Genomic DNA, 14,492 nt, shown 5'->3' with positions numbered 1-14,492 from the left:
GAATAGTTTTAGAACAATACACAGAAGTTAATGTGAGTGTTACAGGTAAATGTTTATTTGTTTTGATCAGGCATGAGCAAAATGACGAAACCATCAATCACTGTTTATGATAATCGATATTTTATGACAATAAAATGTAATCTAAAATGTCATGATTGTGACAGCCATTTTATGGGCTTCATTTGTATGGATGGGCTTGTGCAGCCCCTCCAGTAAATTCACCCAACAGCTGTGACTACTCCTGATATTTAAAGCAGTAGTCAAAGGATGTGTATGTCTGTTTTCACATCTTGGCCTGGAGGACAGTGTGAGGACTGGGGTACAGGTGCTGCTTCAGGAAAGCCAAGATTTTCTCCCAAGAGTCTTCCTGTGCATCTGCATGGGGTTTAGTGTGTCCTCCCCACACCATGTCCGCTGCAACACACACAGACACACACAATGGATGTATTTACCTGACCTATTGGTGCACACTTTCAAATGAGTTAGTGAGGTGTCTTGGAATGTGTGGCGTCCCAAGACAGCCCCATTGTATAAGATAATTACTAAGAGACGGTGCCAGGGGTCCCGAGAAAGAGCACATCACCAGGGGTCCCGGTGATAAGGGAAGTGAAATGTTACCTGTGACCTATGTAAGGGAACCAAATGGTCAACATCGTCTTTGTAGGGGAACTAAATGGGTTTTGGGCAAGCATAAAAGGCTTGCCTGAGTTTCATTCGACAGAAACTCCATCTGGCCCGGTTCTCTCCCGGACGTCCGAGGCAAGTCTGGTCTGATGTTGTTCTTTTGTAATAAATCTATTATTTTACTCAAGCCAGCGTCCACTCCTTCATCAACACATCAAATTCATCAAGAAACTACAAAGTGGCATCACAAACTAGGATCTGCTGGGCCTCACCTGCCAATGCTGCCTGCTCCAGCAAATTACCACTCTCAGGGTGAGTGTTACCTCACAAAATTGAGCTGTGTGTGGTTCTTGAAGCGGTAGTATTTTGTGCAAATAGGCTGCACTGACAAGAGCATATTGTGGGGAGATGATGTGTTCAGTGAGTTTCCATCTGAATTGGGGTTTAAGTTGTAAAAGATGTAAATGAGGGGAATAAGAGAATAATAAACTTAGAAAAAGAGAATTAAGTTGAAGGAGAATAGAGAAGAGAGAAATAAAAGATGAAGTTAAAAGTAAAAGATAAAGTCTTAAAAGATGTGGAGAAAGAAGTAAAAAGCAATTAGAATGCAGTAGTAGCAGTAGAATGGCAGAACTAGTAGCCAAAAGTTATTTAAATAACCATGCAAGATTAATGGAGACAGGGCCCGTATCTCCTTAAAAGGTAAGACATGTGTACATTAAATGCTGCGTGAAAGTTGGCTGAATGAAAATATAATAGTCAAATATAGATAGGAAAAGCAAAGAGGAAATAACCCTGGCCAGGGGAATTGACTCAAAATAAAATTATATGAAGATGAAAAAGATGAAGTGAAAAAGAGATAAGTTAAAAGCCTAAAGTCAGATGAAAAGTGAAGCAAAAAGAGTTACAAGTTAAAGGCTTAAAAGATGAAAAATAAAGTTTGAGAAAAAAACGGGAAAAGCAGGGCTGAACCCTGCCTAAGAATGAGTGCACATCGAACATGCATGCTAAAGGAATCTGATAAGGATAATTTGTTCAAAGTTCAGCCAAAGTGAAAATTTAAAAGTCTGGCCAAAGTGAAAATCTTGATGAAATTAGAAAAGTATACATGAGTTTACGTTAAAGTATAAAGTTAAGCGCTGTTGAAGTTTTTGGAGAATCAAATGTGCTGTGGACAGACATGTCTTCTTCCTTTTGGTGTGTGAGTGTGCTGCAGCTAAAGAGGTGTGAATAGATTTGTGTATTGTTTGTGTATGTGTAAATGATATAGAATACATGCGTTATTAAATAGGTATACATATGTGGTGAGCAGTAAATACATAAAAGAAACATTTCTTGCCCCTTTAGTGATAATATATGAGCCTGTTTATGGACTTTGTAAAGCTGATAAGGATTGAGCCTTTCTTAAAGGACGTTTGATAAATATATATGAGCCTTTTTCTTCAAAGGACGCTTAACATATGAGCCTTTAAGGACGTTTTTATAAATATATGAGCCTTTCTTCAAAGTACGTTTTTATAAATATATGAGCCTTTCTTTAAAGGATGTTTTGATAAAAATATGAGCCTTTATTCAAAGGACGTTTTAATAAATATATATGAGCCTTTCTTTCAAGGACGTTTTATACAGTTGATAAAGAATGTGAACCTTCACAGAACTTTATATATTTTATAACAAAATGAGCCTTCTTGAGAGAAGGACTAGAATCACCAGAAACAGTCTGCCAACACACGCATGTACACATGAAATAGAAGGAAAAGCTGGGTTTTTGATGCAGAAGAGGTTTGTGTTTCGGCTGCTGCGTGAAAGGAACCAGCTTTGATTTACACTGACACTGCGTGGCTGAATTAGGTTGCGCTGTTCCGGCGGGGAGCTAAAACAGGATGTTCGCTCGCTGACGACCAGAGCAAACTGGAAGCTGTGCCATAATTTAAGAGGCGGCGCAAGGGGTGGTGCTTCATACAGAGTGGAACTTAGTCGACTCCCCCTGACAAGAGTGCGGAGAATAAGTATGATAGAAGAAAATAAATAAATATTAAAAGAATACATTTACTTAGATGATTGGCTAATATGCCTTTTAGATTCAAATGTGTCGTACAAATAAAAATTGCTTTATTTTAAATGCCCGAGAAATAAAGCTGATAATGTACAGTGGGGCAAAAAAGTATTTAGTCAGCCACCAATTGTACAAGTTCTCCCACTTAAAAAGATGAGAGAGGCCTGTAATTGTCATCATAGGTACACTTCGACTATGAGAGATAGAATGGGGGGAAAGAATCCAGGAAATCACATTGTAGGATTTTTAATGAATTAATTGGTAAATTCCTCGGTAAAATAAGTATTTGGTCACCTACAAACAAGCAAGATTTCTGGCTTTCACAGACCTGTAACTTTTTCTTTAAGAGGCTCCTCTGTCCTAAACTCGTTACCTGTATTAATGACACCTGTTTGAACTCGTTATCAGTATAAAAGACACCTGTCCACAACCTCAAACAGTCACACTCCAAACTCCACTATGGCCAAGACCAAAGAGCTGTCAAAGGACACCAGAAACAAAATTGTAGACCTGCACCAGGCTGGGAAGACTGAATCTGCAACAGGTAAGCAGCTTGTTGTGAAGAAATCAACTGTGGGAGCAATTATTAGAAAATGGAAGACAAACAAGACCACTGATAATCTCCCTCGATCTGGGGCTCCAAGCAAGATCTCACCGCGTGGGGTCAAAATGATCACAAGAAGGGTGAGCAAACATCCCAGAACCACACGGGGCGACCTAGTGAATGACCTGCAGAGAGCTGGGACCAAAGTAACAAAGGCTACCATCAGTAACACACTACGCCGCCAGGGACTCAAATCCTGCAGTGCCAGACGTGTCCCCCTGCTTAAGCCAGTACATGTCCAGGCCCATCTGAAGTTTGCTAGAGAGCATTTGGATGATCCAGAAGAGGATTGGGAGAATGTCATATGGTCAGATGAAACCAAAATAGAACTTTTTGGTAAAAACTCAACTGGTCGTGTTTGGAGGAGAAAGAAAACTGAATGGCATCCAAAGGACACCATACCTACTGTGAAGCATTGGGGTGGAAACATCATGCTTTGGGGCTGTTTTTCTGCAAAGGGACCAGGACGACTGATCCGTGTAAAGGAAAGAATGAATGGGGCCATGTATCGTGAGATTTTGAGTGAAAACCTCCTTCCATCAGCAAGGGCATTGAAGATGAAATGTGGCTGGGTCTTTCAGCATGACAATGATCCCAAACACACCGCCCGGGCAACGAAGGAGTGGCTTCGTAAGAAGCATTTCAAGGTCCTGGAGTGGCCTAGCCAGTCTCCAGATCTCAACCCCATAGAAAATCTTTGGAGGGAGTTGAAAGTCCGTGTTGCCCAGTGACAGCCCCAAAACATCACTGCTCTAGAGGAGATCTGCATGGAGGAATGGGCCAAAATACCAGCAACAGTGTGTGAAAACCTTGTGAAGACTTACAGAAAACGTTTGACCTCTGTCATTGCAAACAAAGGGTATATAACAAAGTATTGAGATGAACTTTTGTTATTGACCAAATACTTATTTTCCACCATCATTGGCAAATAAATTATTTAAAAATCAGACAATGTGATTTTCTGGATTTTTTTTCCCATTTTGTCTCTCATAGTTGACGTATACCTATGATGAAAATTACAGGCCTCTCTCATCTTTTTAAGTGGGAGAACTTGCACAATTGGTGGCTGACTAAATACTTTTTTGCCCCACTGTATGTCTCATTGAATTGTAATATGTATAAGAATTTAGAATGGTCTTAAGACACTGAACTCTTGTGTTCTTTTTGTTTTTTCCTCTCTTTTACTTTGCTGAGTGAAAGCTGGGAGAAAGATAGAAGATGGAATGTGTCTGAATTGGATCATCCAAGGGGAAGATGACAAGACATCTGGCAGTTCTTCACAGACACCAGGAGCTTGCAGATGACAACGCATAAAAATTCTGAATCTCGTGGATCAGGCCAGTACGGATTATCCACAAACTGTTTTCAATAGACACCTGCATTTAACTATATGTGTGTACATCAAGTTATAACCTACATGATTGCTTGTTCTCACATATAGGATTGCATATGTTGCGTTAGTAAGAGACTTGACAACAGACTGACTAAACAAGGCATTTGCCTAATTAATGGAGCATTATTGATTTGATTGATCACATGCGGAAAAACTGATTTGATTTAAAAACGGTTGAGTGCTGTAAATATTGGTTTCATTATCTGAGTATGGTTTACCTTGACTGAGGCTGTTTTGAGAGTGAACATTGATGGACATTTTGATAATTTAAGATAAATGAGATCAGATGTATCAGATCATGAACAAATTAAGTTGCTTTCATAAGTGGGAATCTATTGGTCTCCTTTGGAGGTTGGTAAATTCAGTTGTTTTTGGTCGAGTGTGATTACACGGTGCTTTATAAATAATTTTTAAATACATTTGATTTACAATCAAAGAAATGGATACCAAATTTACAAAAGTAATCACTCCTATTGATGTTGTGCAAAAGAATAATCCTCTTAAAGATATTGCAAAAATATCAGGAAAATGGAGCAAGCAGTAGCCTGACATTTAACAACCATGGCCAGCTGAAGGAACTCTTATCCGGGATGTGATTAAAAACAATGCAGGTGCATGTGTCCACATATATAGTAAATCAAAAGAAAGGAAAAAGAGTAAAGAGACGCACGGAGAAAAGACAGACAGAACTTGGCATTCTGCAGCTGTTCGTAAAGGAGGGACAGACATGGTTTGAAGCTGCAAAAGAAAAAAAGAGAACAAAGTAGACAAGAAATTAAGAAAAATGAAAATGAAGCAGAAAAATTGATGAAGATTACCGCACCCTTCTCACATACAGCATCTGTAAAGAAGCCCCCCACCTTATGAGAACCAGGTGAAGTTCACTGATGTTTATCCCCAGCTCCCAGGGATGACAGAGGGCAACTATCTCTTTAAAGATGACAAATAATAGAGATGGGCAGGGCTAAAACAACCATCAAGATGTATCCGAGCTCCAACAGTACCAAGAGAAGGAACCGTCTGGGAGGCAGACAACGAGTCAGAAGTCTGGAAAAGAGAGTGAGTGACTCGGACGAAGCTATTGGAGGATACGACCCAGCAGTCAGACGGATGTTGGCTAAAGGGGAGAAAAAAGTGAGATCGACCAGTGAGCAAAATGGCTCCGGGAACAGACGACACGGATGAGTAAACAGGCTGAAAGTGATGAAGAATCGGAGAAAGAAGGTCCTTCCTGTTTTCAACTGTTAGCAGCCAGTAGAGGGGTAGGAGATGACATGACATACGACCAGTAGGAGGTAAAAGATACATATTTGTCGACGTGGATAGATTTTCCACGGGGGACTGAAGCATGTCTAACAAAGCGTAAATATGCTCAGTCATTTGCCAAGCCAAGTTCTTGTGTCGTGAGGTCATAAGCAGGTGGGGACTTCCAGATCACATATCTTCAGATAATGGGAAACAGTAACATTAATTCTGCAAAAAATGGGAAATAAACAATGTCCAGGAGCTGTTCATCATCCGCAAAACCAAGGTGTTTGTGAAAAATTGAATGGTGTGCTGAAAAATTGCATTGTTAAAATCTGTCAGCATACAGGTCTGAATTGGGTAGAGGTGTGTAGTTAGTAGCACTAGTAGAGAAATATCCATTCTAAATAGTTGATTCGTCATAGACTCAATACTATTTTTAACTAAGAGAATGCATGGACAAAGGGGGAAAAGGAAAATGTTAATCATATTGGAATAATGTTATAGTGTAATGCAAAAGCAAAATTATTATACTGTATTTGATGTGTGTGCAAGATACTGGCTGATGAATTTTTCCCTTTCAGGACCAGTCTGAGGTTGGCTGTGTCCAGGGATCCTAATAGCCTAATGGAATTGAACACTCAAACATGGACATTAAAAAATGGACGACACCCTGAATCAGGACATCATGATCAGGAGTGTCGAGTGAAATATCATTAAAAGTTGATGGTGTTAAAAAAGCAACAGTTCAATACATACGTGTCCTGAACGCTTTTATAATATTGGAGTTTGTTTATTACAATGTAACCTGTATTATGGATGAAAAGTCTGTACTCTACAGTACAAATTTTTAGCAGGACATATTTCTTTTATTTAGTATTGTTTTCTTTGAAGTTTTTCTGTAACAGGGTGAAAGGGATATGTTGGGACCTCAGGTGTTTTATTGTTTTGTGGGGTTTTAAGGACATTGATAGGCAGGGACAGGTTCATTGGAGGGTCCGATGGGTCGACCAGCCTGACTTTGGACAACATTTTTGATTTATTTCTGAGGTTCTGAATGTATGCATTTACATGTAACATCCTGTACAGTTTTCTAAACCCTTCTTTGAGGTTAATTGATTTGGAGTGCAATAGGTGGTTGCCTGGGACAGAGGAACCGTGAGAGAATTTTCCTGTCTTGATTGTTGTTGAAAGAACTAAGAAAGGAAGCTGCCAGATGGGTTTTTCCACTCACACAGCCCCATCGTATAAGATAATTACTAAGAGACTGTGCCAGGGGTCCCGAGAATGAGCACATCACCAGGGGTCCCGGTGATAAGGGAAGTGAAATGTGACCTATGTAGGGGAACCAAATGGTCTTTTGGCAAGCATAAAAGGCTCGCTTGAGTTTCATTTGACAGAGAATCCATCCGGCTTGGTTCTCTCCCGGACGTCCTAGGCAAGGCTGGTCTGATGCTGTTCTTTTGTAATAAATCTATTATTTTACTCAAGTCAGCGGTTACTCATTCATAAATATCAAACTCATCAAAAAACTACATTAGCCTTCTGGATACTGGTGCTGCCACAAGCTTATTTAAGCAGCTAAACTTACCTTGCCCCACCTGCCTCACACATTGTTGCTTGCTACACTCCCATCATCTCCCCTGCATCCATCTACCCTTCGTTCATTGCATCATTCAAACTTATCACTCCCATATTTCAAAGGTCCCTAATGCCAAGTTCAGAATATGTGATTCTAGACTGATTTTCTAATCGCCGACAGGTTTTTGGAGACTGCCGAGCAAAGCTCCAGAACAGAGGAAAATCATAGCACGCTCCTGTGAGTGACGAAGGTCTGGTGTGAACAGTTCACAACGCAATCCGACTGCTCGCAGATGTCAGCGAGGTATCAAGAAGGTTTAATATCCGGTCGTGCCTGGCTAGACTTGGGAGTGATGCAACGAGCTGATGTCACTCCTCGTGTGTTCTCATGACAAAATGTAGGTTTGAGACCGTACAGACTCTGCAGGGATACCTCGTGGTAAAAGATATTTTGGTCTGCAAGCGTCCCGATCACAAGCAGAAAGTTGTGCAGTGTGAACAGTACAGCGATCTGTTCACACTGAAAGTCGTGACTGTGTCCATGGCATAAGCATGCGCCGTTTGCTTAAACCCTTCACAGAAATGAGAAATGGAATCTAAATATCTTAAGTTTTCCTTAACGTAAACCTTTTGGACAGGTGTCAATATTTACCTTTCCATCCTCTCTGACCTCTCTCATCAGTGGGTATGAAGCTGCTAACTCTGATGTGAGTGATGTATGCAGAATCAATCCCATGACCAGCATTGGGATAAATTATTGTTGTCAACAGGTGATCATTCCCAGCTTCACACATCATTTTGGCCATCTGAGGGGCAAAGATAATCCATCACAAGTCATCAAATTACAGTAATATGTTGTCAGTATTTGTCTATCTGAGACAATGTAATGGTTCACAAAATAGTTGGTACAATAACAGACAGACTTATCAGGTATATTTGAAATACTGCAAAAAAAAACAAAAAACAAAAAACACTTTTATGGAGCTCTTATTTTTGGCTTTATAGCAGCACTAGGGTTGCCAACCCTCCCAGATTGCCCGGGAATTTGACTCGGTCCTCAAAATTCTCCAAATCCCAGACATTTGACTGCATAATAGGCTGCATAATACGCAAAGATAGAAAACATTTATTTTCTTTGTTGTAGGTTGGCATTGGGCAATGCATGATTATGTATGTTAATATTTGGACTCACATCCTCAGCAGACGCCACGCTTCCAATGTTCTGATCATCATCTCCACAGATCAACAATAAAGGACACTTAATCCTTCCCACCTATTGAAGAATCTCAATGAGTGATATGACCTATTGTGCATGTTGCTTTGTGCATGTATGTGTGTCATGGTACTATATATATATACATACATACATCCACTTTATCTTTGGGGTCTGCAGGGATCGGTAGTAAACTGTCACGTAGTATTACACCCTCCTCCACTAGCTTCCCTTTTGAGCTGTTCCTATTCGTCAGAAATCATTTCTCCCATTAGTGAATTACGTTAGTTAATGTTTTGCTTTGTCATCACAAAACCATGATGTGTAAGACCTACCGTATCATGTCTTCAAGCACCCCATTGAGGGTCTTGGTGAATGAATAGACATGGGTGCCACTGACAGAGACACAGCAACGAGGCTAGAAAGTTACACAACAGTTATTTGCAAGTCGGGCCAAAAAAGAAAAGTCTTTCCATCGTAATTTATTCAACTTACACTGATATTCTTGGCATGGCTTGCAATTGTTAGGGCAACTGAGCCACCTAAGGAAGAACCAAACACTCCAACTCTGTCTTCTATTACCAGAGGGTGCTCCTGGATAATCTGAAATGCTGTCTGTATTGTCAAAGAGAGTAAAAAAAGGGGAAGAAACAGAAAGGCATCAGAGGTTATTGTTATTTATCCTCATTGGGTTTAATGGTTGTCACTTAAAACTTGAAATGGAATAACCAATAAATTTTGGGCTAATGCAAAAAAAGAGCAGTGTAAGGAGTTTGCTTTAAAGTGAAATATGAAGATCAAAATGTCATACCTCCAAAAAGTTTACATCTACTTCTTCTGGCTTAATAATATTAGGTGCGTAATAATTTAGTGCCAGAGAAACAAAACCATGAGAAGCCATCAAGGCAGCACGGGACTCGACCAGCATCTGTACCCCGCCCCATAGGTCCAGCAATCCAGGGAAGGGACCAGGCCCTGAAATGGACATAGTGTTTAACAAAAATATTTCATAATTCAAACCAAACTCTTATTGTGTCAGTTTCGTGTACCTGGGGGTATGAAGAGGGTACCGGGGACCCCTCTCTCTTGGACCTCTATTCTCTTTACGCCTGGTGCCATGTACCACCTCTCTACAACCACAGAGGCCATTGGAGGATTGTCTCTGAAGCCCTTGACAACATGTCCTCTGTACACCGAGATGTGTATCACCATGGGTGTTCGGACATTCTTCTTTGTTATACTTGTCATGTTAATGAACATGCAGGCAGAAGAGACAGGGAGATGTATTCAAGTTATTTAGGTAAGAAAACTCCAAAATGGCATATACTACAGAAATCTATGAGCACATTACTATATGATATCTTTCTCTTCTTGCTGCATGCTCCACAGCAAACCCATGGGTTCTTTTCCTGTGTATGTTCCTCCGTGACTTGAATCGCTCAAAACTGTAAAACCAGCAGCAGTTATAAACATTAGCTATGGTAAAACTAGTAAAGGTATAATTAACTATACCATAACTATTCCAATATGTGCATTGAGTAGTTCTGATAGAATGTGGTTGTTAAAGAAATAATGAATTTAATAAACTAAACTGACCATTTACTGTGCCTCTGTTGTCACTGACATAATGGCCATACGCCTGCCAATGTAGGTTTTTCTCAGTGCGGTGACGAGAGTGCAGAGTTACTGGAAGCCCAGGAGACAGATTCTCCACCAACACACTGAACTTCTCATCCACAAGTCCCCGTGCGGGGAGAACAGACAGAATTGGATGTACGGTCCCAGCCATAGTTGGTGATCTATGGAGGCAACCCAATTGGACATTGTAAATGTGTACCAAGTTCTGCTTTTAACCGCTCATTCAAAAAAGATCCAGACCTGTTTTGCCTCAAGATATTTTAGAACCAAGCTATTGCATCCCAGACGGGAGGAAGAATCAGTTCCAAGTCAGGTCAGATATTTCTCAATCACCCAATTATTACAATCGCTCTTAAAATATTTTTCTAGCCTGTTAATGTGAGATGAAATTAAATTTGCTTACATATAACCAGCAATGTTGTTTGTCTGCATCATGGTGTGTTGACACCAATTTGACTTGTGGATGCCGTCTATGCATTGACGTGACTCGTTTGCTGGCTCTAACTATAACCGACCACTTTTGTAAATTTGGGATGGTTGGACAAAGATGCTGAATAACATCTATTGATAATATATAGTTTTACACCCTAGCCTACAGCCTACGTTGCTCGCTCCTCTGTTATAACGTATTGCTTCCTGGTTTCCAGTCACTGTTACACATTACTGTACAACAGTGGTGGAAAAAAACCCACTGATATCCAATCCATAAGAATTTACTGAAAGTGCTTAGGGACAGAGTGTTCATAAACCTTCTCCCTAAATATGTCAAAACAGATGGTGATTGTCACTACATGCATTTCCCGGGAGTAATGGAGTTACTATACCTGATCCAGATGAGACAGCGTTTCACTCGCAATCTTGTAAAGGTTTGGTCTACACTTTATAATTAATCCTTAAAGTTGATGTGCCATATAACAAGGGTGAATACCTTGACAAAGTTAACTTATTTCTATATTTGTACCATGTGCTACATATCATTTAGCAGAAGAATGATGTCATCACTCGGTAACCATCAGTGATCTTTGGCAACATGACTGACGAAAAACACTTTTATAAACAGGGAAACATAAGAAGACATTCAAATATTTAAACACACTAGTTTGCAAATATGTACTGTCTTTGGTAACCAGGCAAAATACACAGAGTCTGTTGTTTAACACATACACAAGCCAACAAGCTCACACCTGTCCCTACAGTAGAGCTGGATATGCAAATTCACCACCACAGCCAACATTCATGTGTGTCGTGACAGTTAGTTACTAATATATATATATATATATATATATATATATATATATATATATATATATATATATATATATATATATATATATATAATAGAATGAAAATACCAATAATTAAAAATAAAAGGGCTTCCTTTACCAGTGGAAACTGGGTGATCAGGTATTGATTAGTCTTAGTAAACAAACCATTGATCATTCTCAGAAAACAAATTCTGGCAACTCTAAAGATGCACATCAGCAATATTCATTTGCAATTGTCATAAAGATAAATGTGACTCCCATACCTGCCTGGAGATGAATATGGATCCTTAATATCCTGTCTGTGCAAAATTATGTGAAGGGGGATGGTCAAGATAAGGAACCCAAAAACAAGACATAGTTTCAGGAGTATGTACAGGGGTTTATTGTGAAGACACAGGGAATCGGGAACAGGGAACAGTAGGGGGGTCAGGACCGGCAGGGACTCACGACCATCCAGGGAATACAGAAGCAGATGAGCCGGCGGAGAATCAGGAGCCAAGAGTTCAGGGCATACACCTAGCGAACCGTGTAAGGCCATGGAGCGGGTGAAACGACATGCAGCAACATAGACGGCCCAATACTGACAGAGTAAATGGGACCGGTTTGAATACCAAAGGTGTAACGAGGCAACTAGGGACTGGTGTGCAGTGAGAGGGATGTGACGTGAACCAAGACACAGACAGAGGGAGCCAGAAAGGGACAGAGGAACCTCGAGGCAGACAGGAAGAATCAAGACAGGGGAAGGATCATGACAAATGAACTATCTGCACATACAACAGTGTTCATTTAAAGATCCTAGAACTATAAATACACATGAAAACAGATTTTAAAAATTGCAAAAAATAAAAATAATAGATGCTGGATTATCAGTAGTTAATATTTTAGATTTAGATACACATGAAAACAGATTTTAAAAATTGCAAAAAATAAAAATAATAGATGCTGGATTATCAGTAGTTAATATTTTAGATTTGATATTGTATAATAGTGAATATTTATATATTTATATATACATTTTTTTTTACCAATTTTCAATTCAGAAATATCCTTTTCCAGGACTCTGATGGTTTTGTGATTCATGCATATTACTGGTTTGAGGCAGTTTAAAGTTGTAAGAAAAGTAAGAACATTGGTAGATCCTAAAGTTCATCAAGTGGCACCTTCATAAGTCTCCAAAAACCCAGCTCAACAAACCCTGCGCCAAGGTGCAAAAACCACCACCAGGCAGTGTGAGTATTTCATTGAGGTTATCAGATAGGCACCACCTTTCACCAATGTTTCGTTGAAAGCTACCTCAGCACATGAAATTTACAATTTTGAGACAAAAAGAAAATCTATTACCCCGTACAAATTATGATCACAGTAGGCCAGGAAAGATAATGTAACGTGGCTAAGTCTAACAAAGAACTGCACTGAATTTAAATTAACGGTTAATATTTTCTTCTCTGTGTAGACTACTGTACCTTCTGTAATTACCTGCCTGGATTATTCTGCTAAAAACAAGTATTTATGAGTCTATACGCAAACATTATGAAAAACTCTCATCTTGTATTGCGCTCAATTTGGTGAAACATCACCTGACCTCCAAGTGAATATAATATAGTAGATCAAATGTAGAATAACAATAAAATAAAAAAAATTTAAATATGAGATATCAATAAAAAAGGGGTATAACAACAACATACTGTTAGACAATAAGTGTAGGTCTAAAGAATTAACAATCAACTGTTGAATAAGCCAAGAAAGCATCAAGAAGTTAGAATAAATTGCAAAGTACACTAACTGAGAATTAATTTGGAAATAAAGAAAGACCCATCGCTAACTACTCGGCAAGATAAAATACAATAGCGAGAGCACTACCACCGTGCCGACAAGCTGTGCAAGCAGCAGCCCTCGTGATCCAACAATCAGCACCAATAGTGTTAGCGCCGCACACACCAACAGAACAAAATCCCGTTTCCCAAGGCAATCGCTTCGCTGACGAGGGTGCGAACCTCACGGCCATCCGAACACAAACGAACACAGAAACATACACAGCTGAAGCTGCAGTGACGCATATACTGTATGTGGTATCTTGGTATTTTGCCGTCAGGTAACAGAGACCAACTCCTGGTTTGTTCACCTTTTATTAACAGTCTTCAGCAACATGTGGCGCGGCCATAACATGCCAGGCTGGCTACCAGTACAACAACTGACAGAGAGAGCGAAGGAGCATTTACTTAAGATAGAGTCCCTCTACTGGCGAAGTCATGTAACTGCACTCTATCACATCCCTCCCTTCTTAGCTCTTGCTTTTCTGTCCTTTAGTTAACCAACAGAAATAATAATACACCACAGCATTTTCTTTCCCGTCTAGCCAGTAACATATAAACAGCCACAAGTGTGAGTGGGTTATGCAGATATGTGAACGGTTAAAGGAATAATCCCTCCTTGCAAGGTGTTACCTGCATCTGTATTATTCTTCATGCTTGTATATCTTTCTTAAACACATACAATAGAAACTGGTCATGTCAGCATTCTCCCAGGTTAATGTATATACCTTTAAACAGGTGGAGGGAAAGAGAGCAGAGGAGATAAAATAGGTGGTGTTTGGGGTCTGTTTGAGGGGAAACGGAGCGAGGGAGACAGATGTACTAGGTGGAGGGACACCACAGGCCGGTGCCATTTGTTCAGACCGGAGGTAAGCGTGATTAACCACCCAGGAGGCTGTTGATACGATTCATAATTTTCCCTTTGTAGTTTACAACCTTTTTTTTGAACGGCAATGCATTGCCTTTTTGTTATAGTTTTGCATTTTGAAAGGGGGATTCACAAGTCATACCTCTGCATTTATTCTGGATTCCTATAAAAGGACACTGACAGAACACTTCATT

At 39.8% G+C, this 14,492-nt stretch overlaps 1 protein-coding gene across 1 annotated transcript; it reads right to left on the bottom strand.

Annotated features, from left to right (window-relative positions):
- Positions 1 to 283: 283 nt before the first annotated feature.
- LOC307246669 (peroxisomal succinyl-coenzyme A thioesterase-like) lies at positions 284 to 10,505 on the bottom strand (the record flags this gene model as incomplete). The annotated part of the gene is made up of 6 exons (XM_080022655.1): positions 284 to 414; positions 9,102 to 9,111; positions 9,212 to 9,331; positions 9,591 to 9,691; positions 9,766 to 9,956; positions 10,354 to 10,505. The coding sequence occupies 6 exons, from the start codon at positions 10,503 to 10,505 to the stop codon at positions 284 to 286; spliced, it is 705 nt and encodes a 234-aa protein (XP_079878781.1).
- Between the last annotated feature and the right edge of the window lie 3,987 nt (positions 10,506 to 14,492).

This window comes from Zeus faber (genome assembly GCF_960531495.2).
Source record: "Zeus faber genome assembly, chromosome: 21".
NCBI lineage: Eukaryota > Metazoa > Chordata > Actinopteri > Zeiformes > Zeidae > Zeus > Zeus faber.
Note: the sequence above shows the minus strand (reverse complement) of the source record. Positions and strands in the feature narration are given on the sequence as shown.